We start from the raw sequence: 26,358 nt of genomic DNA on the forward strand, positions 1-26,358 counted from the left end.
TCGCCCTCTCTTGGGAGTTGCCTCACGAGTGCTGCATTGGCATTAGCTGGTACTTGGCTTCTGACCTCGACCGTATGTCAGCTCTCTAGCCCTTCTGTTGGGACAATAACCGTGTCATTGCAAACATCGAACAAACCGACCCCGGACATGTCTTGCACAAATTCATGATGCACACCGGATATTCAACTTTATGTCCAGTATGCTGGATTTTGTCTCTGAGGTTCCGCTTTGTACGCTCCTGAGCATTCAGTGGTGATATGAGCATCATAGACAGCGCGGGCACGAGGAACTGTGGCGTATCGGCTGATGGTCTCAGCGAAGGCTCTGCCGAGTTAGCGCCAGCTCTGTCAGTTGTTTCATCTGCTTTCTTTTTCCTTTTCCTTTATCTTTTCCTCTTCCTTTTCTTTCTTTTTTCATTTTCTTATTGTTTAGCTTTCTGTCATTATTTCTTTTCTTTTCTTCTCTTTGTATTTGCTTTTTTTCTTTTCTTTTCTTTTTTTGTATGGGCTTATTTTGAACTTTCTTTCATTATCTCTTTTTTTCCTGTTTTTCTTTTTTTTCTTTTCTTTTCTTTTCTTTTCTTTTCTTTTTTTTTTTCTTCCCTTCTGTGGCAGCTCAAAATACGAAAGTGGGGCCGTGCGCTCATGCCCCGCACACAATCGACTTGACGCATATTGACACTCAAGTCGAAGCGTTGTGTTTTCCGCTGCCTCTTTAAAACAGACCTGAACCGCCGAATGGGCTCACACGTTTCGTCCCTTCGCCGGCGCCCGGCATTCTCATCCAACCCGGGCGCCGAGCCAGACCTCGCTGGTGTATTGCCGTCCAGTCCAAGGGAACAGTCCCCGCCGAGAGTGTTTCCGTCATCGGGCTTTCAGCTCATCGAGCGCTCGGTGAAGCTAGAAGAAGAGACTTACGCATAGTACTCGGTAAAAGACTTCTACCCGGCCGCCATTGGTGAGATCCTCAACGGCACATATCAAGTTGTTGCCAAACTGGGCTATGGCACCGCCTCCACCACCTGGCTGTGTCGCGACCTACGGAACCATCGCTATGCCACTCTGAAAATCTACGCCTCGCGCCAGCCCCAAACCAACCGCGAGGTCGCGGCCCTGCGTCACATCAACGCGGTCCTGGCCGCATCTGCGCCCGTCAAGCATGGAGGCGCCACCAGCATTCGCACCCTCATCGACCAGTTCGAAATTCCACGCTCGAAAACAACGTCGAGGGCTAATCTCTGCCTCGTCTTCGAACCCCTGGGCATGTCGCTAGCCGATGCTAGGAAGCGGATGTTCGGTGGTCGAATGCCCGTTGATATCGTCAAAGGGGTCATCTTTTGCCTTTTACAAGCGCTCGACTTCCTTCATCGCGAGGCCAATATGGTCCATGGAGGTACGCCACCACGCAACCGTGCTGGCACCGTCCCAATGGGCCATTGCTGATGTAATGAACATGGCAGACATCCAAGAAGACAACATCTTGTTCGCCATCCCGCGAAAGGCCGAACTAAAAAAGGTCGAGGAAGCCGAGATGGCCGAGCCAAGCCCCCGCAAAGTCTTCAAGACTCACACCATCTACTCCTCGCGTCCGCTAGAGCTGCAGCCCACAGTACCGGTGCTGTGCGACTTTGGCGAAGCACGATTTGGAAGCGAATCTTACGGCGAGCACGTGATGCCCGATCTTTACCGAGCACCAGAGATAGTGCTGCGCATCGAGTGGGACGAAAAGATAGACATATGGGCGCTGGGCCTGATGGTGAGTCTGTCTGCCCGTGGCAATTCTCTCTGTTTGCAAGGGCCAACGGGTTGACACAAGTGCGGCCTGAAGATGTGGACGTTGGTGGAGGGAACGAACTTGTTCACCGACAACAGAGGCGGCCGTTGGGTGTCCGCCTTGCCTCATATGGCCCGCATCGTCAGCCTCCTAGGGCCACCCCCGATAGACCTGTTGAAAGGCTGGGACGCGTCGCCAGTAACACGCCGGTATTTTGATAAGACGGGTTCGTACATACACATTTAATCCATACCCATTGCCGCGGGCCGACTTTGTGTCGCCGAGTTTTGGTTTAAACTGATCATGACTTTAGGACAATTCAAAAAAAGACATTTGGTCACTGAGACGTCTTTGGAAGCAGAGCTAACAGCGCTGGAGGGGGAGGCCAAGGCCGACTTTTTGCGCTTCCTAAGGCGCTTGCTTCAATGGGACCCGGTGAAGCGGCCCTCCGCCCACGAACTGCTCGAGGACGCATGGTTGGCACCCCCAGATTATTCCGAGTCGATGGGTCGGAGAGGATGGAGATAACTTAATACCGAGCAAGCTGGCCATTATCGGGATGCCGACCAGGTTCCCATTGGGTCTTCTTCCGCCGCCGCCTCTCTTCGTCCCCGGCTAGGTCCGGCAACAACAGGTGACCGTTGCTACTAGCCGAACCATCTTGAATATTACGGACGTGTAGGCCGTCCCACATGCCGGTGTCGATGGGTGAAGGGCCACCTAGCTGTGCTCAGAGTCAGAAACTTGGAGATGTCGAACAGCGTCCCCGGAAGCGTGCCCGGTAACCTGGAGGACGGGGCAGATTTCGAGGCAACGCCCGGCTGCGTCTCGGGTCGCATGGTACCCTCGGCCGAAGACAAGTGGTCCTGCGAGAACATCGTCCACATGGGCGTGGTCTTCTTCCCCGCCGAAGAATCCGTTGGGTTGGAGAGGACCGAGGCTGTCCTGGCCGCAGTGGAACTGCCGGCTCTGCTACGGATGTTGGCGGCCCACAAAGGCGGGTTACGATAGTACCAAGAGAGATTGTTCGACAGGCCCCCGCTGACGGTGCTCGTGGGGACGGGCTCGTCGCTGAAGGTCGGAATCGGCCAAGGGACAGCGGCGGTGATGCTACCGGCAGCGTGGAGGTGCTGTGTCTGCAGACCCTTGATCGTAACGGTGTGCACCGTTGCTTCCGGGATCCGTCCTCCAGCCCCGGACACTGCCGGCTAGGTTACGCAGCGTTCTGCCCAGCTTGGTCACCCAGCTCCTCTCGCCGCCATCCGTTGCCGATACGCCGTCAAAGCAGGCCAGCAGCGCTTGTAGGAGGGCAACGTCGTCACCTGCGTCACCGTGATACTTCTCGTTGCCCTGCCACCGCGCCTCACCCTCGGTCTCGTCCTGGCGGGGCCGGGGAGGGGGCTCTGTCAAGGCCTAAGTTGTGCCGGGTGATGATGAAGAGTGTTGCGGGGGGAGAATCTGCTCCAAGTCGGTGCAGCGGAAGTGCTGCCGGTGCGTGATCCGGTGCCCACTGATAGAAAGGCGAACGGGAGGATGGTCAGGTTGTAAGCGTATCCGAGGGACTGGTGGGCTTTGTTGCGGGAGACAGGAAGCGGGACGACGGGGACGCTGATGACAACGGTTCAGTTTCGCCCCGAGAGGAGGACGATGTCGACAGGGTGAACATAACACCGAGAAGCTTGTTCGCCCTGCAGACCAAGTCTTCGCTTGGCGGAGACGCACAGGCCGTGGGAACCAAGAGGCAGTAGAGCCGAGCGTCCTGGAGCAGACGTTCCGAGATGCGACCGAGTGCGTCGCCGCTATACCGACGTTCTATTGCGCACATGCGAGTTAGGACAAAGGCGATGTGCATCGAGAACCTCTCCACAATCGCAGGTTGTGTAGGAGACGGAGTGCGGGTACGCCTCCGCCAGCGGGGCCCAGGCAAGGCTGAGTATCGTACCTGATCACAGGTCTGACTCGGCCGGAAGAGACCTGATGCCGTTGACCCGAAGCAGCACGGCAGGTCCCGCAGCTGACACTCCTAATGGGTCTGGAATCATGTCACGGCGTAGAACGGCGCGATGGCGACTGTGCCACGCTTTACAACACCGAGGCCCAAGCCGACTTCTTGACGGAGCCGGCCCTCTACGCCTTGCATGAACTCGGCCCAGGCTACCTGCACTCACTGTTGCCTCCTCGTCCGCGTTTGGATCAGCCAATGCCGTGGTCAATTCGACCGTCATCGCCGCCCAACGAGGGGGCAACGATACGCGCCTGACCGTGAACAGCCCCGCAGGCCGCATTGGGTCTTTGTCCAATATCTTTGAGTTCGACCATTGGAACCGTTGCGATGACAACAGGGAATACGATAACCCGCAACACCACTTCCGCCACAGGCCGGGATTGCTGATACAAGGGAACTGCTCAAAGCCGTTGCGAGAGGAGGCAGGCGGAGGACAAGATAAGGCATCGCATGACTAGAGGGCAAACATTGCCAAGTCCCGAGGCTACAACGCGTGATAATCGGGTAAAATAGTCACAATTCAAGTCTGCTTACCCGACTGGCGGCTTCGGTTTCTTAGTCAGATCGGGCGATTTTGGGGCTCCGACAAGTACCCGCCAGCTCCTCGCATAGAGTCCGAGAGGTCCAGTCGGAGCTCATCTTCACGACCGATCCCCCATTCTATTCTGCAATGGAACAAGATCGGTCGACGCAGCGACGAGAGTGGCCGGTTGGTCCTTGTGCTAAACACCTCCTCAAGTAGCAACCACAACCCAGGAAAAGGCTGCCATCAGGTAAGACAGGAAAGGACATTCACGAAACGGGGCCACGGAACATAGGCATTGGAAGCCGTCAACAATGAGTGTTGAGTTGGGTGGAATCTGCGCAGGAAGAATCGATGCTGCATTGTGCGGGAGAGTGCACAGCCAGGTGCCCTCGCAGTTCTCTCCATCTCACCAACGGCTGCCGCCAAAAGGCGTACCGGTATGTACCGTAACACACAACACGTTCTCTACTCGTCGTCCTCCACGTTGATAACCGTCTTCGTCCACTCGCGAGCCGGGACCTTGCGCTTGAACAAGATGTCGATCTCGCGGTAGGACCGGTTCTTCATCTCGCGCAGCCAGAAGTAGGCGACGATCCAGCAGAACAGGCCGGTGCCGCCCCAGACGTAGCCGCACCTGCCGCCGAGGTTTGCGCCCTGCAATATTTTCCTTCGCGTCAGCAAAATATCGCCTCGTCAGCAGAAATCTCAGAAGAGCGAGCGTCCTACCGTCGGGTTGAGCATGTAGCTGCCGAGGAAGATGCAGGGGATCTCGACGATGTAGTAGGACGCGCGGCCGATGCCGGTGGTGAGCGGGCGCAGGCGGATGGACGAGGTCTCGCCGATGATGACCCACGAGGCGGGCGCGGGGCCGAGGGTGAAGAGCACGGAGATGATGAGGCCCAGGGACGCCATCGCCAGCGAGGCGGAGGTGGACTGGCCGACGGAGCCGGCGATGCCGAGCGCGACGAGCAGCACGACGTTGAAGAACGAGCCCCACAGGTAGATGGTGCGCCGGCCGAGGTAGGTGGTCAGGATCCACGAGAGCATGACGAAGATCATCTGCAGCGCCGACGTGATCAGACCCAGGGCGAACGCCGTGTGCACGTCCATACCGGCCTCTGCGCAGCCTCGGGTCAGCAAATGCGGATGCGGGGAGGGGGGAAGGGAAGGGAAACAGCGAAGGGGGGACGGCTCACGCTCGAAGAAGTAGACAGCCTGGTTGGCGATCAGGTTGCCCGTCAGGTTCTGCGCCGCGTACACGCCGCACACGATGAGGGTGCGGTACAAGTCGGTGCCCTTGAACAGCTCCACGAGGTTGGGCTCCTTCTCGGACCTCTCGAGCTCGACGACGCGGCGCATCATGGCGACGGTCTCGCTCGAATTCAGCTTGGACCTGCGTCCCAGGCGCTCGACCGAGCGGGCCGCTTCTTCGAGACGGCCCTTCCGCACGAGCCACCAGGGCGACTCGGGCGCGATGAACATGAGGATGGCGAGCGGGGTGGGGAACATCCATTGCAGCGCGATGGGAATCCTGGTTGTGTGCGCCTGCCGTCAGCATTCGAACGGCGGAAGAGAACGCAGGCCCGCACGTACCTGTAAGCGATGGGACTGTTGTATCCGCTGTACGCGTAGGTGACGGCACCGACGATGATGCTGCCGATGGCCCAGAACATCTGCAGCATCTGCGTGGCAGGCGCTCGCAGCTGGATCGGCACGATCTCGCTGCAGTAGGCGGGGGCGTTGGCGATGAAGATGCCCCAGGGCAAGCCCTCGAGAAGCTGGGCGACGAAGATGACCGGCATCGAGCTGGCGTAGTAAAACGCGAAGATGAAGACGTTCAGAAGCATGAGCGCGAGGATGGTGGCCCAGCGGTACCCGATCCAGCTGGTGAGGGGGCCCGCGAGGAAGACGCCGATGAGGGCGCCCAGCTGGCCCGACACCTGAAGCGCAGACTGCCACTTGGGCTCGAGGACCATGATGTCCTTCGCGGCGTCGTAGACGCCGTATTCGTTGATAAACTCCGGGAGCGCGACGAAACTGCCGATGAGGAAGACGTCGTAGGACTCCATGATCTTGAGGGCGGACGGCGTGAGCTTCGATCCTGGCCGGAAGGCATGCCGTGCCGCTAGAAGGGGGCGAGAGAACTCACGATCGTGCAGGACATGACAAACGCCCAAAAGGTCGCCATCGGGTACGCTCGAACGGCCTCCAGCACCGTCATGTTGTGCTCGGCGTTCTCGGCCTGGACGGCGTCCGCCTTGTAATCGGCGGCGCGCGCCTTCTCGTCGAGGTCGTAGGCATGGTCGACCTGCGCCTCGACCTCAGCGGTGCCGCTCTGCGGCTTCCCCTCGGTATCGTCACTCATGATGATGGCTGGCGTTTCCCCTGGACAAGCAGCGCGAAGGGTGGGAGGGAGAAGTCAGCAAGAGAGCACGGGGAGCGGCAAGTCATGGGGAAAGCTGCCATCCTGACTGCTTTTTGATCCCGTTTGCTGTCGGCCGGTAACGTTACCGTCCCACTTTTGTCTCCATTGGAGGAAATATCCGCCTGGGGTCGCAACGCGGGGCCGCGTAGAGAACGTCCGGGGTAGAGCCGGCCGAGCGCAACCCAGTCCACCTCCGGCACACATAACCCCGAGCCGTCCCTGGACGCTGATGGGTTCGCGAAGGTCGCTTAGCCTGTGCGGACCGCATCGAGAAAAGCTCGGTGCTTGGAATCGTGTCGTCTGCCCAGACAGGAGCAGCCACAGGAGGTACGCAACGCCCAGTTGCATGTACTCTGATACATACACATAAGACTGAAGCTCTCAACGAGCTAGGTCCAACCGTTCTGACAAGTGAGACTTCCCGTTCTCGGTAAGCACCAAAGTAGATCGTGTACTTGGCACAGCGGCCAAGAATGGGACCGTTGTTGCTTGACACCGCTCTCCGCCTTGCTTCGGCCTGGAAAAAGTGCGGGGAGAGTTCTCAGGCGGTCATGATTGGTGCCCGGTTTATTGGGGGGGCGCTCGGGGAAATGGGGCCCCCTGGGGAACCGGACGCGACGGAGTGGAACCTGGGGTCCTTGAGGAGCGGGAGAAAGGCGATTGGAGCGCATGAAGCGCTCCAACCAACGGACTGCCATCAGCAAGACCACGGTCCCTTGCCTTGTGGTTGGGGCTTTTTACCTGCCTAAAGCGTGCAAGTACCCAGGCACGTTCGGTTGGGGCCGCGCTTCCTCAGCCGGATGAATTACCGAAGTGGTTAAGATTGTGCCACCCACAAAGCTTCCCTGAACCAACGACTGGCTCTTCTCACGTTCATGGGCCTGTTCGTCCACGTCAGGTATACTAGCTCCATGGACCGCAACCTCGCAAGCCGGAAGATCTGTCCTCGGTGGCTTCATCTCGGCCCATCTGTGGCGCTGCTGACACGTCCTCGGAGGCGGCCCATGATGATGACGTGAGCACGAAACCGGGTTCGGACTGCCTTGGCGTGGCCGATCGAGAAACTGCTGTGTATCAGGCCATGCGTGGGTTTGGTGGAGGCGGTGGAAGCGTGCATGTCGTGTCGGTTTCGCCGAGAAGGCGGCCATCCCGCTGTCGCATGCAGCTCCGTGCCGTCGAAAATCGCCATGTCGATCTCAGTCTATTCCCACACACCAGATAGTTCCTCCACGTGGACAAGCTGGGAAACTGGCGTGTTGAAGGTCGTTTGATGCAACTGCTCCACGTTTGATCCTGGCAACCAATATTCCGACACGAGGGTAACAACACCCCGTAAACCTGTTCCTGGGTTCTTGTAGCCTGGTATTGTGGTGGAGACACTCCTTCTCACATGGTATGAATACATCCATTCGCCCGGCGAAAGCCCCGTCCCAACGGAATGCGCCCTGCTCGTGCCATGTTCATTCCGTCGCCCTAAATTACACCGAGCATGTGGAGAGACGTTTACGCTGCAGCATGTGAATGTGTTTGGTGCGGCGTACTTAAGCAAGCAGCTACGCGCTTTCCCCTGACTTACTGAACATACGATTGAGGCCAAATATCGCAAAGAATATCTTCCTCCGTTCCAGCTTGTACATGACATGATCGGAACATCCTTGCCTTGAACTTGCCGGCACGTGAAGGGCTACTTGTGCCCGCAGGTTGGACGGGAAAGTGAGGTTCGTTCTGTCAACAAGGCGTGGCCCGGTTCAGCTTCTTCGATACCGGGGGAAATCATGCCTTGACTTACTTCTCATGTTTCTTGCCTCTCCTCTCTCCGCTTGGAGGCAGGCATGCCTAGAGTTAACGTGTCCAAAAAAGAGACTAGAAAGACTACCACAAACGGCGCGGGCTGGTAGGTTGAGATGTAACACTTAGAGGCACGTTCCATATTAACACACCATCGAACTCCGCGGGATGAGCCACAGTATCAAGGGGGCAAGGCGTGTACCTATATACGGAGCATCGCATTTGTCGGGATGCGACAATACACCCCGGGACTTGGCTCTCCTCGTCGACCTTCACTCAATGCTGGACCCTAGGCCAATCTCAATGCTAAGGGCATAATCACAGCGAGGGGAGACGCTAGCGACTCTCTGCTCCCACTCTTCTTACACCGATGCTTTCTTTTTAAGAGTGGCGTTTGATCAGCTCCAATCCCCGGCCCCTGGGCCCTGTTGGATCCCGCGTCGAGCCGCCAGTGCGGGAACGCTCATGATGCGAAGCGCACCAACCCGGCGGCCGTGCCGCGCCAGATGGAGACCCTTGCGCCGCCGATGATGCCACCGACGGCCTGGTTGACAAACATGTCGACGCCAATGCACTTGCCTGGTGCGTCATGCCCTGCTTGTACATACGCCACCTCGACGACGTTGCGGTAGTGGGACATGTCCGGTAACTTCATCCTGCCACAGGGCCGGTTGAACACGCGCGTAGGGGGACGGCCGGGGGCGGCGACTCCCGGGGGTGCGCACCGGCTAGGGGGAGGTCAGTGAAATGACGTGGCGCGCCGCGCGACTTCGTCCCTCCACCGCGCGATGCCCCCCGCATCCGTCACGTCGAGCTTGAGTACATTCGCGCCGTTGAGCTCGGAGAAGCCGGCGACATTGGAGGTGTCGCTCGCCGTCGCGAAGACGTGGCAGCCCCGCTCGTGGAAGACTCGCGCGATGCTCCAGCCAATACTGCCGGCGCTGCAGCCAGGAACCAAGACGGTCTTGTGCTGCTGGAGAGCACTCAGCATTCGGATGTGGTGAGGATTCGTCTCGTTCATGGGGGCGCTTGCGCCTTCGGCATTGCGGATGAATTTCTCACGTCTGCAGCTATGCGAGAGTGTAAAACTTCACTCTCTCTTGCTACCAGGCTCAAGTTCAGGTAAGATGGAAAGCGAATTTTGGCCATTAGTGCGCATAAATGGCTGGTGAGTGCCGCCAAATTACACGAGCAGACGAGCAAGCTGTTGAGCTACTAACACTAGACCAGACAGAGCTGTCCGCAAGGACAAGTTGCCAGCATTGGCCTCACAGATAATCAGTCTGTCATAGATCTATCTGCTCCGCATACAACCGCAGTCAGTGCGCTCCATAGCAGGCCGGGCTTTGGAGGCGTTTGAACGAATATGGGTGAAACACTGCCTCGCACCGCCTACTCAACCTGGCCACTACGAATCGCGAGGACTGTCGACGCATTGCTACAAGGATATATGAACGGGACAGCGAGCTAGGAACCCCAAGCGTGCAGAATACCGCTGGCGCATCATCAAAAGCGGAAGATGCGCATGTCGACGAGCGCTTCCACCGCTTCCGCACCCGTACTCCTTCCAACACATGATGCCAACTCATTCGCCATCAAAAGTCATACGGCCAACCTAACATATCGCCCCGGGCCATTCAGCTATAGGAGATAATTGTTCAGCGCTGTCGAAAAGCTGGGGTCCGGGTGCTAAACCAATGACATTCGAAGAACCCGCGTTGCTCATTTCAAAGCCGGACCGGCGGACTTGAATCGTGGCCCAGGTGGTAACCCATTCGACGACCAAATTGGGTCGTGGGCTCTCCCCGACACCCAGAAACGGCACACCCAGTCCGGCGAGCGGATCCCATCAGGGCTACGAACGGCGAAGCCCGGGACATCGCTGATATTCCTGACGAATTGGGGAATAAGCTTCGCTCCTGAAACGGATGCCCACCAAGACAAGACAAGACAAGGTTCGGACCGAGCTGGCTGTTCACCGGTGTCTCGGCAACCCCCGGGGCCAGGGCCCCGTCGAAACTGCCAGCTAACCTCCTAACCTCGCAAACTTCCTTCGGCTCAGCCGGCCTGGAGAGAGCCCCTAGCCGACATCGCATGTTTCCAATTCAGACATGTCTGGTGCGTTGGCCGAGTAGGAGTGCTGCTCGGGAGCTGGACAAGACCAGCGTTTGTCGGATCGCGGATAGCTACAGGCTGCATGCGCGCGCAGGATTGCGAACTGGGCCACTGCCGCATTCTCCTGAGGCGGGAGGTTCATCCGATGATAGCTACCCGTTCGCTGTAAGTTGGAGATTAGAAAGCTGTCTCAATGTGATCCACATATACAGCCATACAAGATAGCTAGGCGATCTCTGAAGTCACCGGGCAGCATCCGAACCATTCTTGACCCGCTCGTCCCATGGTCGCGTTGAAGCCCGAGATGAGAACGCATGATCCATTTGGCCCACCGTGCTGCCCATCCATTTGGCCCGGAACGTGTGCGGATTCGAGCTATTGGTGGTCAACCCGCGCATTCAGCCTCGGCAGGGGCGTATAGGCAGTGAACGTTTGGTTCGTTTCCGGACATTGTCCTCAGTTTCAAGCGATAAAACCCTATGAATCCCAAGCTGGATTATGCACGTGGCACAGGAATGGAAATGGCTCGCTGAAGGGTGACACCGAGTCAAGATAAGGTCCCATCCAGAGGCAGTCGGCGAGCTGTCAAATTGCCTCCTGTGCCGCACTCGTCTGAAATAGGTATTGGATTACCTCCGTGGGTAAAAAACAGGCAACGATCACAGCGTATCGGCCGCTGCCAGATCTGGATGGATCCCCTCGGGGGCTGCTTGAATCTGGGGATTTCGACAATGCAGTGAAACGACACTGCGGGGTGGGATGGCCGCCTGTGGGTGGACCGTTCATCTTGATCCAAGAAGCCTCAAGTGGTGATGGTGTCCGCGTTCTCTCTCACCTGCCAGACAAGTCAGAGCGCCCGGGGAACAGGCAGGTAGGGAAACTAGTCCCACCGCCGGCTTGATCAATCCCGTGCGAAGCACCGCCAATACCCGAAAGCAAAGAAGGTGAGGTAAGCTTGGAGCCTTGGCACAACAATGATCGGTAGTGTATGCTGCACTGCTGTCAGAGGGGGTGTAAGCCAGGAATGTCACCCTCTTTCAATGCGGCCTAGTCAGATAGTCTTTCCCTTGCTGCAGTGTATCGGCGAGTTTACCGAACAGGACGAATTGGGGCACATCCCACGTTGCACAAACTGGGGCCTGCATCACGGCGCATACGGCATGCGCTCACCCGGCAGCGCCGGAGGTTTTCGAATTCAGCCCGTGAGGGTGGGAGCAACACAAGCCTTGTTGTCCCGTGTTCGGTGACAATGTATTGTTATGAGACACCGATGGCCATTTGCGTTGACGAAACGCCGCAGCAACTGGGATAATGAAAGCGGGCTGGATCTTGTCAAGGCAGGCAACACAATCCATTACCCTTTGATTTGTAGTGTCCTCGCCGCGCAATATTAACTGCTCACCCGAGCCACCGGCCCGCGTCGGACTCCCCGCCTACCTTAACCTTCCTATTCGCTAGCTGCGGCCTTAAAGTAAGTATCCGCGCCCAGCGCCTGCAGCTTGGCATTGATACCGTCCCCTGAGGCACAAGGTGCGGTCAACAGCTTGGAGCAAGCATGGCGCAGGAATCTGGCACACAGGAGGTGGCTGCCTCTGCCATCTCTGAGCGAGGAAAGCAAGCAGGAAGAGGAGGCAGGGGGTCATTTGGCAAGCAACTGGCATGCTGGCCGACCCTCCAGAAAGCTGCAGCCTAATCCATCTTGCTGCCCCGGTGCAGATCGGCCCTAGCGGGACGTAAGTCCGGAGCAGGGGTGCGCAAAGCCGAGAGAGCGAGCCGAGAGCCAAGGGTGGCGAGAAAGTCCACCCAGCAGGATTTGGCTTGGCATGCAGCGATTGGCGAGCAACGAGACCCCATTTGTATACTATGTAACTACACCACTTGGCCGAAAGCTTGCAGGAGGCTTGGGGAGCGAGCAGCCGAACCGAGCGGCACTACCCCCAACTTTCGTACCTTGCTCGGTTAAAGCTGGGGGAGTGCGCCACCACAAACCAAGATAATCATGCATCTTTCCGGATAGGACGGAGCCCCAGCTAGGGCGATAGTTCCGCATGAGGCGAATGCATTTGTTGTGTGATGTTGCTACCACTCAGATTTCGGGGGGAGTGAGACTCATGAGCCATGCGAATGGCCCTCCTCAAATGGAGGGCGTTGGGCGCCGGGAGGTTCGGAATGACCATCATATACTTGGGGATGGTTAGCCACCGCGTGCGCAACGAACGAGGAACTTGTAGGGCCGATGTGCTCGAGACCATGCGATCAGTAGGTACTTTATGTATCCGACGAGCTGGCGGGATCAAGCCGGCCGACGTCACCTACCGAAGGAAACATGAAATCAATAACCGTTGTGACGGAGTAACACAGCGGATCATAATAAAGTCCGAGACCGAAAGGAAAAAGAGACCGAGAGTGGATATGCCTGGTAGGAGCGGAGATTGACGGGCGATAAGTTAGCAACTTGAAGGTCTCCTGGCGAGGTGTAAACGTGAGTTACGCCATTATACCATGGGCATTCCCTGCCATATCCGCCGCCCAGTCCCAAGACACACGTGGGTGTCATTGAGCGGCCCGAATGGGGGTGGCTTGCCGCAATGCATATCGGTGCGTGGGCGGTGCCGGAGTATGCCAAGATGCTGCCTCTGGATGCGTAGCCTTTTTGGCAGGCTCTCAGGGAGGGTGGTCATCGACTAATACTTGAAACGGGGCACAGACGGTGCTTTGTGGATCAACACTCATACACCGAGCCGCAGTGTAGCCACGGCGTTTGAGGTTCCTCGCTGAATGCAACCTTGAAGGAATTGGAGGGAGAGGCCAAAATAAGCGTAAATGTTGCCAAGCTCCGACTGGGCCGCCTCGACCCTGTTACCGCGATATCCGTCACCCAAACGTGATCAAGATCGCACGGCTTGCCAAGGTTGACGATCGTTCCGGATTTGGGAAAAGACCAAAAAGCTTGGGTTGATCGAGCTGCTAACAATGAAGAACAATTGGTGAGCTACCCAATGTTGGAGGATTTCGGGTTCCAGTTCTTTCGGCTTACCCTGAGTATTCCGTGGAACCTGAGTGCAGGAAACGGAGAAGGATCGGAACTCATCCAATCGGGGCCTGTCATCCAGGGTTTGAATCTGCACTGCGACCGCGATGACCTTGATCACGTAAGTCCGATAAGATGGACCGAAGTACCTTGGTTTCCATCCTTAAGGCCTTCGAGTTCTCTGCCGCGCACCATCCTTCCCTCCTAACGAGACAGAACTTGGTCTCCTCTCTCCCGAGACAATTCGGCCCATCTCCTGGACGAATACCTGTGCACATACCTAAGACAATTGCTGCAGTGGCAAGTCACATTGTGTAAAGCCCTGAGCCAGCGGGGGAAGGGCGGTCTCTCGTAAGTGGACCAATCTCTGATCCTTTCCTGCTCTGTGTCGCGAACCTGTCTCAGACTCGACTGAGTGGATGCGACAGAGGAGGTTGCGCCGTCGAATCTTAAATAGAACGTGCGTGCCCGGGTCGGCCAGCGCAAGCGGCGCCCGCTCGGCTCCCGCCTTTGATTTCCTCGCTCTCGGCATAACGGTTCGCCGGTCGATGGGCACCACCAATACGAGTTATGCTCGACAGCGCGGTCCGACAGTCGGTCGGCCACTCGCCCGGCACCCCGGCACTGCGCAAGTTGCGGGACAGTTGCACAGATTGTGCTAGCTCCAAGGTTAGGTGCAGTAAGGAGAAGCCGACGTGTGCGCGATGTGCCCGTCGAGGGGTGACGTGCACCTACCTGTTGTCGCGCCGGACCGGCCGTGCCTCATCAAAAGCCTCCAAAGCGGCCCAGGAGCGGGCCCGGATCGGTCCTACGGGTGGTAGCGTTGGTGGCTCCGGCTCGGCCCGCTCTCCTCCGATACGGGCCAAGACCCCGGCTGGGCCGGGCAGCTCGATTGCTAGGGCAGGCGGCATTAGCAGCACGGGAAGCGAACAGACCGGGACACACAGGCCGGTGTTACGTGCTGAAACCACTCTCGCGACCCATTCGATCCCGACCATCGCCCACGCCACGGGAAATGGAGCCTGCCATCAGGGCCCGGATACAGGTCCAAGTTCCGCTCAGGAGGCCGACTTCTGGACGCCCGTCTTATCTCCCAGCGCGCTGATGATCGACCCAGCCGGACTCTCGCCGCCATTGACATTGGCTGGTACCGACGCTGGAGACCTTTTCGATATGGGACTCGATTCGCCCATGGCGATCGACTGCCCAGAACAGCGAGGGGCAACCTTCCTGCCGCACGGCGGCCCGAGCAGCGCCGACCTCTTCTGTGACATGACTTCGGTCTCGGACCGGGAAACCTTCATCTCGGCTCAAGCCCCCACAACTTCGGAGTGCAACTGGGACACCCTTCACAATCTGCCCCACAACTGCTTCGCCGTCGTCCTCAACATGCTCAGCCGACTCCTCATCACGACGCCTCCGACCTGCGCCTTGTCGGGACGCCTGACGGTACCAATCAGCGCCCCACGCACACCCGAGACCGCTACGACCGACGCACTTCATGCAACCATGTCACAGAACAGGCAAATAATCCAGTCCCTGACGACGCTCCTCGACTGCCCCTGCTCCCAGGACGAGTACCTCCTCTACCTCATGACGCTGGTCGCGCTGAAGGTAATGGCGCAGTACACCGCCGTCGCCGCCGCATCAGCTCCAACGGACAACAATAACCCCCACTCCCTTCCAACCCCCTCAAGCCCATCGCCAACAACAATGCCGCCGCAGCCGCCCGCAACGCCGATCTCCATGTGGCCCGGTCTCGACCCCGAGTCACCCTCCTCCTCCTCCTCTTCATCACCATCACCACCACCACCACCACCATCATCATCATCATTGGCCATGGTGCCGCTCGGCGAGGAGACACAGCAGCACCTGCCCGCGGCGACAGGCGGCTGCCCGCATCGCGCAGCGGCAGCACCTGCGGCGGGCGCTCGGCTGGTGCTGCCCGAGCTGCAGCGCGTGCAGAGGCTGGTGGAGGCGCTGTGCAAGCGGCTGGAGGGCGTGCGGATGCGGGCCGGCGGCCGGGCGGCGCCGGGTTCGGGGTCGAGTGGGGTCGGGGAGGAGGACGCGGGGCTGCGGTGCTGTGGTGGGCTGGAGGGGCCGCGGGGCGTGGAGGCGGCGTTGTTGTTGTCGGTGCCGACGGTTTTTCAGCTGGAGGAGGATCTGCGGAGGGCGGGGCGGGTGCTGGCGAGTGAGACGTTACGGGCTCTGGGAAGGGGATAGGGAGGTGTTGCTTGCCTGGGTATGGTTGGTTAGTCGTAGGGTCGCCTGGTGGCTTGTTTTTCTTTCACCTTCAATTGTGTGTTTATGATGACCTGGCGTTGGGAACAGTTCGGCAGCTGGATTAGGCCAAACGGTCGGGTGATAGGCTTGGTGGTTTTGAAAGGCAGGATTGGCCGCTCTGGACCAAACGGGGATAGTGTTACGTCAGGGGTAAGGGGCTCAGAGCTTGGCAGAGCGCACTGGCCATAATTTCCCCACTCCTAGATATATATATACCACGCTCTGTTCAGTCCTTAGCTTTCCTTTATACTAGAACAACGTACTCTCTTTACATTCCGATGCTCTACTACGATCCTATTGTTGTATCTACACCTTATAGCTCGCTATAGCGTATTAGTTATAAGCCTAGATGCTCTATAATTGTATATAGTAAATAACCTATAGTAAGCTCTCTCTCTCTCTCTTTCTTATACTCTATATCTTAATATAACGACTACTAAGAATAACTTAACCGTTATACTCTAGTCCTATATAGATTAGACTAAGTGGTTTATAGAGCTTAAGATCTTAGCTCTAAGCAACAGTATCTAGGATAAATACAATTTAGATACTTCCAATGAGCTTTAGGATAAACGATCGAAAGTCCCTATAAAGGAAAATACAATCGAAGAGCTTTATAAGAAGTATACTAAGGTATTAGATATTCCTTTAGAGTAGGTTGAGCCTTCTACTAAATAAGAGGTTGCTATTAAGCTTAAAGCTATATATAAGGACTACCTTATAATCTCTACTATCTAGGAGAGCAAAGTTAAATTGTATTTACTTATTAACTAATAGATTATATACTTTGTCTACTAGCCTCTATTTAACGCTATATATATCACTATCTTAAACGCTAGCCTTAGTAGCCTCTAGGCCCTTATCTATAAGCTCTATAAATAGCTTATACCTATTAATGCTCTTATAGAGGATATAGCTATTCGCTAATATATAATAGTCTTATAAGAAGCTTATAGAGTAGGTATTAATCTATATAAGTAGTACTATTCTTAGAACAAGGTGTACCTATATATAAAGAGCTTTAATATCCTAGAGGTTGTTAGACCTAGAGCTTCTAAACACCTTATTGAAGCGGTTGGCTACTAGATTGCCCTAGACTAAGCTCGCTACTAGCTCTTTAAGATCGAGGTACTTAAAGCTAAAGGGCGTCCAATTCCTACTCTTAATAAGCTAGGCGTTCGCCTTAGTATTTAGATCAACAACGTCTACTCTAAAGGGCTTGGCTATAGTGTATTTACCTCTTTAAAAGCAGCTTAAGGCAATAGTTCCTTAGATAGTATAGGCTTTTATAGCTTAAAGCTCTACCTATACCTTTATAAAGCTAATAGCAAATATAAATAGAAGCTAGTCGACTACTAGTTTCTCTAAATAGTAATTACTAAGGTAGAGAAGGGCTGTTATAAGCTCTTAGAAGTATAGATTACTGAAATTAGAGAGTATTTTAACGAACTAAAGTGGTATTCCCTTTAGAAGAGCCTCTAAAAGCGATATAGCTCTAGCTCTATAGAGTAGAGGAACTTTGGCTTAGCTCTTCCTAATAAGATCGTCTATACTATTATTAACCTAAGCCTCTTTAATAAAGGAGTTTACTACCTATTTATATTTTTAACTACTATTATCTACTAGCTCTTTTAAAGTATTTTCTTTAATAACTATACTACTCTATATATCGTTAACGATAAAAAGCTCCTAGTACCTAGTACCTTTGTACTATTAGGAGACAGTAACTATATAGAAGTAGGTACTACCACTTTCTCTATTTTAGAAAGAGGAGAATATATTATAAAGGGGGTACTAGATAAAGAGTAGGGGAAAGGAACTATAGACCTTTATTTAAAGAACATTGCTATAGTAGAGGGCTTTTATATCAATATTGTATTAGAAACTACTTTATATATAGCTAGTATCTAGTACTTAGGTTTAGACTACTCTCTATAATATAGAACATTTAAAAAGAGTATAAAAGTTAAATAGTTAATTTATAAGTTCAATATAGTTTTCCTTTAATTGAAGAACCTTTCCTCTTACTTTTATACTCTTTAACCTTTATAGAGCTTTATAGGCCTAGTAACAGTAAATACAGTTGTTTATAAAGATAATATAAGGTCGTATATATTATATATACCTCGAGAGAGAGAAGATACTAAGGAGCTCTAGTATAAGAGATCTAGATATCTAAGTTAAAGAGCTCTTTAGGTATTAGCGTAGAGCGCTAAGAACGTTAAGATCTAAGGAACGTCAATGATCAAATACGAGATATATACTCTGTTATATACTAGGGAGTATAATACGCTTTATAAGATAGAGTATTGTACTTTACGCCTATTTTAGTATATCTCCTAGGACCTCTTTTTATTCTCTTCTAGGTTTAATAGATCCTAGTACCTCCTTATAATTAAAGACGAATTCAATGGACGGATCTAGGCTTTTATACTCTTTAACAAAGGTTAAATTAAGCTCTTTAATATTGTTAGAGCTTTTAAACGCTAAGTTAAATAGTAATAGGGACTTAACGTCTATAAGATCTACTAGGACAACGATATAGGAGTCATTATACTAGAAGATTGCTAAGTAATAGCTTACTAGTTTTAGGTATATAACGAAGGTATCGACTTAAAGCTTATACTAATATATACTCTATAGCTAAATAAAGCTTTAAAGTAGGTAAGATAAGTCTTATAGCTAAAGAGTATAAAGATATTTATTACTATAAACCTATTTATAAAGCTCTAGCTAGAGGAAGTAAAGGTAGTAGCCTTCTTATATTCTATCTCGCCTAGCTATACTTATAGTCTTCGAAGCTTTAACGAAGTACTCTACTTTTAGTTTAAGAACTACTTTCGCTAATAGGAGCCGACCTTCTACTAAACGTTGACGGCGGATCTACGCCTCGACTAGTCTAGGATCTTTGTATATAGCTATAGAGTATACCCTTTAGATAAGGAGCGTAAAACAGGGTATTGGAAAAGAGAATTTAAAGTATAGCTATATAGGCGAATTAGGTACTTAGTTAGGTATAGAGCATCTAACATTTACTATATTTAGATGCCTAAGCTCGATAAGGTCATTGTAACAAAGAATATAACGTTCAACGAAAGGACCTTTTACTATCTAGGTAAAGAAGAGCTTCTAGCTTAAGAAGTTATTATTATTAAGGAGGTAGTAGAGCATTTAAACAAAGGGGTTAAAGAGACCTAGGACGTTAAGTCGATTCTTTAAACGCTCTATAAACTTAAATATAGAGGACCAACGTTTAAGTCTATTATTATTGTAGTTCCCAACTATAAGAGTATATTATTAGGTTAAAACTTAGGGGTAGAGGAAGTATATATATAGGGTAGACTCTTAACCTCTAAGATATTACTAGAACTATAGGCTTAGCTATAGAAAGAGCTTGTAGATAGAGGTAATAATGGAAATAAGGGTCTAGTCGATAATTCTAATACTTTTCTAAAGACTAGTAGAGCATCTAGGGATCTTAGGCCGGCTATAGCCATCCTATAAGGCGCTACCTCTAAAAGCGAATATAAAGCTTCTCTATCTATAGAGCCCCTAGCTCTATAAAGTAAGTATAAGGAGGCGTCTCTATTTATAGAGCCTATAGCTCTATAAAGTAAGGAAGAGGATATATTCTACAATACAATAGAATATATAGTAGAGTAAGATGCTTAGCCTATAGGGCCCGAAGCTCTATAAACGTAACCTTCGACTAATAAGCTAGGAACAAGTATACTAAAACTATAATATAAGCTTAGGGAGTATCTTATACCTATAAGAAGGAGTATATAGATTTAGAAGCCTTCTATAAAAGTATATAAGAATATAGCTCTAAGTATAGCTTTAGAGTATATATATATTTTCTTTATTAGGTCGTTGGAAATATAGGAGAACCTAGGGCTAAGGTTCTAGACTAATTACCTAGATCCTACTCCCTAGGAATACTACAATAGTAATAAGACGCTCTTTCCTACGTTTTAGGAGGGTATTAAAACGCTCTCCTTAGAGTTGTTTTAAACCTTATATACAGTGTTTACTACTACTACTAGCTAGATGCCAAAGATATATTATAATACTAAGCTCCCCCCTCTTCCAAAGAGCTAGAGAGACTTAGAGAACTACCTATATAGGAAGGAGCTTAAGGCGGCTATATATAAAGTGATCTATAATCTTATAAGTAAGGGAATATAACAAGAGATTAAACGAGAGTATATAAAAACGAGGCCTTTGCTACTAAAATAGGTATTCGACTATAAGCTTAATAAGGATAGTAACCTTAAAAAGTATAAAGTATATATCTATATATAAAGCGATCTATAAAATACTACTAATATTACAAATATATATATAGCTACCTTCGCTATATACTCTTTTTACACTATTATAGCGTTTATAGTATACTTTGACTTCGAAGTAAAGTAGTTCAATGTTAAGTAGGCGTTTCTAAATGTAAAGAGGCTAAATATAGAGTAGATGACTTATAAGCTTCTAAAGAGATTTAAGAAACTAAGGATCTATATAGAGCTTTTAAAGGCTCTCTATAGGCTAAAGGACTTACTGCTCTTATAGTATAATAAGTTCTATAGTACTTTCAAGGAGCTTAGTATATAGCCCTTTATAGAAGAACCCTATCTATTCCTCGACCTTAAGAAGAAGATAATCCTTATCTTCTATATCAATGACTTCTTAGTAGTTTACTATTAAGATAACACTATAGCTATAGAACGTATTATAAAGGGCATTAAAGTAAAGTACAAGGTATATAAATAGGGCGATATTAAATACTTCCTTAGGATTAGAGTCATCTATACTATAGAATATATAAAATCTAGCTTATATATAACTAGTATATTAAGAAGATTGTAAAGAAGTATAGTCTCTTTGATATTATAAACGCTCTAGCTATTCCTCTCTTTATAGAGGAGCTTTGTAAATTTAAAGGAGAGGCGACCCCTAAATAGGTTAAACTATACTAAGAGTTTATAAGCTTAATCCTCTACTCTATAGTTATAATCTAGCCTAACGTTATATTTATAGCTATAAAGCTCTCTTAGTTCTTAACAAATCTAGGACTAAAATATATTAAAGTAGCGAAGCGAGTTATCTAGTATCTATATACTATATATTTCCTTAGTATATAGTATAGGGGTAGGGTCGTTTACTAGGTGCTCTAGATTATATCCAATATATTATATACTAACGATCTAGATATATAACGCTCTTTATAGAGCTATATTATAATGCTCTTTAGTAGATTAATCTCCTAGAAGGCTATATAGTAAGATACTATCACTATATCTTCTATTAAAGTAGAGTTAAAAGCTCTATTAGTTATTATAGCTAAGACAATTGCTCTAAAGCGCTTATTTAGGGACCTTGCATTTAAGACTAGAGAGCTTTAGAAGATCTTTTATAACAACTAGTAGACGATTCGCCTTATAGTAGGAGAGTATACAAAGATTAATACTTACCTATACTATATAGATATTTATAATATATAGCTTTGTTAAAAGTATTAGAACAAGTAGTTCGATATACTCTACCTTCCTATAGTATAGATACCTATAGACGGTTTAACGAAGTAGCTCTCGAGATAGAAGTTTAAATACTTTTATACTTTATTAAACCTTTAAGATATATATTAGATAAGAAAAGAGTAGAGGAGTCAACTATCTTCTTTTTAAGGACTATCTACTCCTACTATTTTATACTCTCGCTTTATATATTTTAACGATTAATAAGCTTTATTATTACTACCTTTCTCCGAAGCTAAAGGATCTTAGCTTATATCTCTAACTACTCTACTAGCTTTATTGTCTATACAACGATCTACTCTAGCTCCTAATTATTAACTTGTTTATTGCTCTCTATCTACTTAGAGAGTACCTCCTACACTTTACTTTCTATTAACGCTATAGGTGTAAAACCAAGGGGGTTATCTAGGGCTCTACCCTAGGCGACTATAGGAACCTTTTACATCTACTCCTATATCTATACCTATTGCTAAGGCTATTGCTCCTCTAGCTCTACTATCTCTATATCCTATTGCTCTCCTTCTTCCTTAACCTCCTAGAGATCGTTTAAAAGCGTATAAAGTATAAGGCGAATCTTCTTTATAGTCTACTTAGCTATTAAAAGGAGGTTATAGAGTAGTAGATAATTAGGACTCACCTTTTAGTCAAAGTTGTTGATAGCTATAATTAGAGTTTATACCTTCTTTATAGTAGAGGGTAAGATTGGTTTATAGCTATAGTTAAAGCGTTTATAGTACTAGCAATATATACTATAGCTATTATAGTTATAGTAGATTCTATTGTAGAAGCCTATAAGAGTAGTATATATACAACCTAGGTATAGGATCTTACACTCTATAGTTATTTATAGGGCGTAATTAGAGGGTATATTAGGGTAATATAGCGGTAAGCTAGAAGGAAGAGCATATAACTTACTTGACTAAGGGACTGTAGCGCTGATTAGAAGAAGGTATAGTAGGCTCTTTAGAAGCGGTATATAGGGTAGTAGGCTCTACTATAAGCTCTTTAACGCTATTACCCTCCTCTAAAGGAGTAGGCGAAGGTATAGGCGATTTGTCTAAGAAGATATTGAAGTATAAAGGTATAGTAGTCTTATACGCTCTAGGGAGCTAAGAATAGTAATAGTGATAGTAGTTGCTATATATAAACAAGAGGATATATATAGGAAGAAGGAAGCTTAAGCTCCTATAGGTAGGAATTTATACCTCCCTTTAGATCTAGGCGCTCTAATTAGTTAAGACTACGCTTTAGAATTTCTTATAGCCTTATATAACCTACTCCTATATATTCTACTATTCGCAAAGATTTCCTATATTTTAGTTTTTTATAGTATAGTTATTCAACTATATGTACTTAGGCGCTCTATTGAACAACTAGGGAGTATATTACGTTAGGGGTAAGGGGTTTAGAGCTTGGTAGAGCGTACTGGCTATAATTTCCCTACTTCTAGATATATATATACTACGCTCTGTTCAGTCCTTAGCTTTCCTTTGTACTAGAACAACGTACTCTCTTTATATTCCGATGCTCTGCTACGATCCTACTGTTGCATCCACACCTTGCAGCTCGCTGTAGTGTGTCAGATAGTTTGGGCCAAAGGTCTTGAATCCAGATCATGCTTAACTCCCTCCCTTGTCTATTGACCTCTATGATGATGTGCCTAGGAGCTTGGACCAATTGTGGAGGGCAAGAGGAACGAAGCCCCCTTGTAGGGGCATGGGAGGACTGGCCAGGTCGCTGTACCCTCGTGCGGGCACCGGCGAGTCCGTTCACCACGCTGCTAACAGTCATGTTCCCGGGCAGCCAAGATTCTTGAGGCGACATGGACTTGACGAACCTGCTCGTCACAATCGCGCTCATGGATGAGCGACTGTCCGACGTCTTGGCCTATCTGTGGCGGGATCCTAATCCGCGCACCCTGCCACTTTGGACCAGCCTTCCCTCGGAATCGGCCTCAGATGTGAGCAAGGAGAGACGACCAGCAGATGCAATGATTTCACCGGTCCAGCCGTTTGGCAGATTCTTGGCACGTATCCGGATTTTGTTAATCATGCAAGGCCGTTTGCCGTTCCGCGCGATCAATATGGCTGGGAGGCCTAAGCACCGTTCATGAAAGCCAGACGACAGTTTAGAACATTCAACGCTGGGTAGTGGGATGTTGAAATTTCGATGCCCATCCCTTCCCAACTGAGAGACTCACAATCCTTCGTGATGAGTTAACCGTTTATTGTTCGCTAGCTGTCTCCTCAACAAGGCGCTTGACGTGCTACCCGTTGACGGTTTTACCTCGCATAGTTAAACATCCTCTTTTTTTTTTTTTTTTTTTTTTTTTTTTTTTTTTTTCGACAGTAGCAACTTCTGCACACGCCTCGGCAACACGGACAAGTGTCGGAATATAACGGCCATGACCTAAAGTCCCAATGACGGGAAATGGGGTAACCAAAGTTTCTAGCTCAGTGGTTCACAGCAAGTCCCTTGCACATTGACCCTCACCCTCCTCTATGTACAATAATCTCAAGCCCTCGTACCGTTCGTACCATTCTGCTGCGCCAGCTTCTTCTGCCACGGCAGCGGCTCGGTGGCAACCTTCAGCGGGCCAACGTCGCCGCCCTCTGCCCGCCGCTGCTTCCACGCGTCGATATCGCGGTGGTCGACCCAGTTGCCGTGCAGGCCCAACTTCAGCTTCAGCGGCAGATGGATCACCGCCAGCGGGCCCTTGGCCAGGTGCTGCGCGTCGAAGATGACCACGTCGTTGCGCAGCTCGTCGAGGTGGTTCAGCAGCGCGATCAGGTAGCCCTCGCCCTCGGCGCCGCCCTCGCGCGGGATGAAGGTCGGCTCCTGGAAGGTCATGGTCGGCCCGGCGAAGTAGACGTCCTCCAGGCCGAACTTGCCCTTCAGGTCGCGCTGCTCGGCCGCGCCGTTCTGCACCGACCCGCCGGCGTGGTAGTGCTCCTCGGACCAGGTGTAGTGGCCCAGGCAGTTGAACAGGCCCCCCGCAGGCGGGCCGCACTTCTCGAAGTCGTACGGCCGCGACGGGTCTACGACGGCCTGCCAGAAGTGGCGGTACGGCTTGGTGACGAAGCGGTCGTCGATGCGCGAGAACTCGCCGTTGGTGAGCCAGGTCAGCGCCGGCTTCACGCGCTCGTCGGCCACCCACACGTCGGCGTCTCCGGCGCCGGGGGTGCGAATGGCTGATTTCTTCGCCTTGGGGTCAAACACCCAACGCACCGTCGGCGAGGTCAAACGGTTGCGCTTGGCGAAGCCGTCGGGCGGTGTGACGTTCTCGTCGGGCGGGAACCAGAAGAACACGTTGCCGTCGGCCACGGTCAGGTCGAAGACCACCTCGCCCGACGGGAGCTCATAGCACCCTGCTACATGGCCATGGAAACCTGCGCCCTCCGTCAGCACCGGTACCAGCCGAGCCAAAACTGTCACAACTTGCTGTGTTGCCACCTACCATTGTCCGCCCTGAACCAGGTGATATCCTCGCTCTTTCCGCCGCGTCTCGGCACCACGGCGTACCACTGGTCCTCGTTGGGGTCCCAAGCAAACTTGTTCCCGCCGCGCTTCATCCTCTCAAGATCCATCTTGATGGGCGTCAGCGCCAGCACCAGCCAGTTCTTGCTGATGCCGCAGTCGTGGATCATGCCCGCAAACGGCGCCTTGTACCAGCACTCCTCCGTCTTCTTGCCGTCCCGATCGATCGTCCACACCGCCACGTCGACGCTGCAGTCCGAGCCGTCGCCGCCCGCCTCGTAGGCAAAGCACACCATCTCCCCGGTGTCTGGATCAAACTTGGGGTGCGCCGTGAAGGTCGGGCTGAGGATCTGGCCCTCGAAATCGTACCGCCCCAGCGTCTCGAGCGTGACGGGGTCCATCGCGAAGGGCGGGCCGTCCTCCTTCAGGGCGAGCAGCACGCCGCGCCAGAAGACGACGTTGGTGTTGCTGGCGGTGCGGATGACGCCCTTGACGCTCTCGTTGTCCGTCCACGGGTTGCGGTACCGGCCGAACAGGCTGCGGCGGGCGCGCGTCTCGTGCACGTAGCGGTCCGTGTGCACGTAGCGCTGCTTGAGGTCGGCGTGGCCGCCGGAGATGCGCACCGCCGTGACGGAGCCGTCGCCGTTGAAGTGGATGTCGTCCTCGAACAGCGGCGGGAACCGGTGGTCCGGCTGCACCCGGAAGAAGGTCCCGTCGATGTCCGCCGGGATCGTCCCGCTGATCTCCAGGTCGAACACGTCGCCCTCGAACCGGGACGGCTTGTTCATCGACGCGAACACCGGCGTGCGCGGGAAGCGGACTTTGGATGGGTCGGTCAGCCGGTTGTTGGCATAGTTGGAGATCTCGGCTGCGAGCTCGTGGATGTGCGCCATGGTTGGGTTGGGGGGGCCGCGCGGGGCCGGTGGTTACTGGGGATAGATAGATAGGACTAGGAGGGTGGCGGAGAGGGAGACGGGGGTGTAACGGGGATGGGTTTGGATGGCTGCACGGGTGAGATGATGATGATAGCGCTGTGATGTGGTCTTGGTGACGGAGAAGGGAGACTTGGGGGCTAAGTAGGTTGCTTGTAGTGTGGGTGCTCAAGCTCGAGGCGAAACGTTGAGCCTCGGAACAATCTACCGAGAGCCATGTGGCTACCCCGGATCGTCGGGTGGACCCCGCAGCCCGGCGCACGGCATTGTGGATTCGGATAATCGGATGCGGGCCGGCGGATGGCAGTGGAGTACGATGGCAAACACACCATGATGTACTGTACGTACCCAGTATATGGATATACTGCTTTGATAGGGGTGTCTGAGCTGGGATGAACCGGGTAAGTGAGTGCGGGGCAGGCCGTGTTTCTCCAACTTTCGGCAATGAAGAGCAAGGGCCTTCGTTGGCTGT

At 51.7% G+C, this 26,358-nt stretch overlaps 6 protein-coding genes across 6 annotated transcripts; 2 read left to right on the forward strand and 4 right to left on the reverse strand.

Annotated features, from left to right (window-relative positions):
* Positions 1 to 737: 737 nt before the first annotated feature.
* On the forward strand, positions 738 to 2,392 carry THITE_160781 (uncharacterized protein; the record flags this gene model as incomplete). The annotated part of the gene is made up of 6 exons (XM_003653870.1): positions 738 to 815; positions 924 to 1,392; positions 1,460 to 1,755; positions 1,816 to 1,999; positions 2,135 to 2,249; positions 2,344 to 2,392. The coding sequence occupies 6 exons, from the start codon at positions 738 to 740 to the stop codon at positions 2,390 to 2,392; spliced, it is 1,191 nt and encodes a 396-aa protein (XP_003653918.1).
* Positions 2,393 to 2,441: 49 nt separating this feature from the next.
* Positions 2,442 to 3,998, reverse strand: THITE_2089074 (uncharacterized protein; the record flags this gene model as incomplete). Its single annotated transcript, XM_003653871.1, has 3 exons — positions 2,442 to 2,981; positions 3,049 to 3,153; positions 3,942 to 3,998. 3 exons carry the CDS (start codon positions 3,996 to 3,998, stop codon positions 2,442 to 2,444), a joined length of 702 nt encoding a protein of 233 aa, XP_003653919.1.
* Positions 3,999 to 4,238: 240 nt separating this feature from the next.
* THITE_2116470 (uncharacterized protein) lies at positions 4,239 to 6,899 on the reverse strand. The gene is made up of 5 exons (XM_003653872.1): positions 6,454 to 6,899; positions 5,898 to 6,376; positions 5,501 to 5,835; positions 5,031 to 5,422; positions 4,239 to 4,958 (listed from the first exon to the last, which is right to left on the reverse strand). The coding sequence occupies exons 1-5, from the start codon at positions 6,667 to 6,669 to the stop codon at positions 4,770 to 4,772; spliced, it is 1,611 nt and encodes a 536-aa protein (XP_003653920.1). The 5' UTR covers positions 6,670 to 6,899; the 3' UTR covers positions 4,239 to 4,769.
* A 2,081-nt stretch (positions 6,900 to 8,980) lies between these two features.
* Positions 8,981 to 9,538, reverse strand: THITE_160778 (uncharacterized protein; the record flags this gene model as incomplete). The annotated part of the gene is made up of 2 exons (XM_003653873.1): positions 8,981 to 9,245; positions 9,300 to 9,538. The coding sequence occupies 2 exons, from the start codon at positions 9,536 to 9,538 to the stop codon at positions 8,981 to 8,983; spliced, it is 504 nt and encodes a 167-aa protein (XP_003653921.1).
* Positions 9,539 to 14,134: 4,596 nt separating this feature from the next.
* THITE_2116473 (uncharacterized protein) lies at positions 14,135 to 16,141 on the forward strand. Its single transcript, XM_003653874.1, has one exon. It carries the CDS (start codon positions 14,855 to 14,857, stop codon positions 15,884 to 15,886), a length of 1,032 nt encoding a protein of 343 aa, XP_003653922.1. The 5' UTR covers positions 14,135 to 14,854; the 3' UTR covers positions 15,887 to 16,141.
* A 7,489-nt stretch (positions 16,142 to 23,630) lies between these two features.
* On the reverse strand, positions 23,631 to 26,050 carry THITE_2116474 (uncharacterized protein). Its single transcript, XM_003653875.1, has 2 exons — positions 24,935 to 26,050; positions 23,631 to 24,866 (listed from the first exon to the last, which is right to left on the reverse strand). The coding sequence occupies exons 1-2, from the start codon at positions 25,845 to 25,847 to the stop codon at positions 23,992 to 23,994; spliced, it is 1,788 nt and encodes a 595-aa protein (XP_003653923.1). The 5' UTR covers positions 25,848 to 26,050; the 3' UTR covers positions 23,631 to 23,991.
* Positions 26,051 to 26,358: the final 308 nt, after the last annotated feature.

The sequence above is a fragment of the Thermothielavioides terrestris genome, chromosome 3, assembly GCF_000226115.1.
Source record: "Thermothielavioides terrestris NRRL 8126 chromosome 3, complete sequence".
NCBI lineage: Eukaryota > Fungi > Ascomycota > Sordariomycetes > Sordariales > Chaetomiaceae > Thermothielavioides > Thermothielavioides terrestris.

Coding starts and splice junctions, on each gene's coding strand:
- THITE_2116470 (XM_003653872.1), bottom strand. CDS start 6,669: ATGAGTGACGATACCGAGGGGAAGCCGCAGAGCGGCACCGCTGAGGTC. Junction 5,836..5,897: donor AACAGTCCCATCGCTTACAG/GTACGTGCGGGC, acceptor GCACACAACCAG/GATTCCCATCGCGCTGCAAT. Junction 5,423..5,500: donor GGCTGTCTACTTCTTCGAGC/GTGAGCCGTCCC, acceptor GAGGCTGCGCAG/AGGCCGGTATGGACGTGCAC.
- THITE_2116474 (XM_003653875.1), bottom strand. CDS start 25,847: ATGGCGCACATCCACGAGCTCGCAGCCGAGATCTCCAACTATGCCAAC. Junction 24,867..24,934: donor CTGGTTCAGGGCGGACAATG/GTAGGTGGCAAC, acceptor CGGAGGGCGCAG/GTTTCCATGGCCATGTAGCA.
- THITE_2116473 (XM_003653874.1), top strand. CDS start 14,855: ATGGCGATCGACTGCCCAGAACAGCGAGGGGCAACCTTCCTGCCGCAC.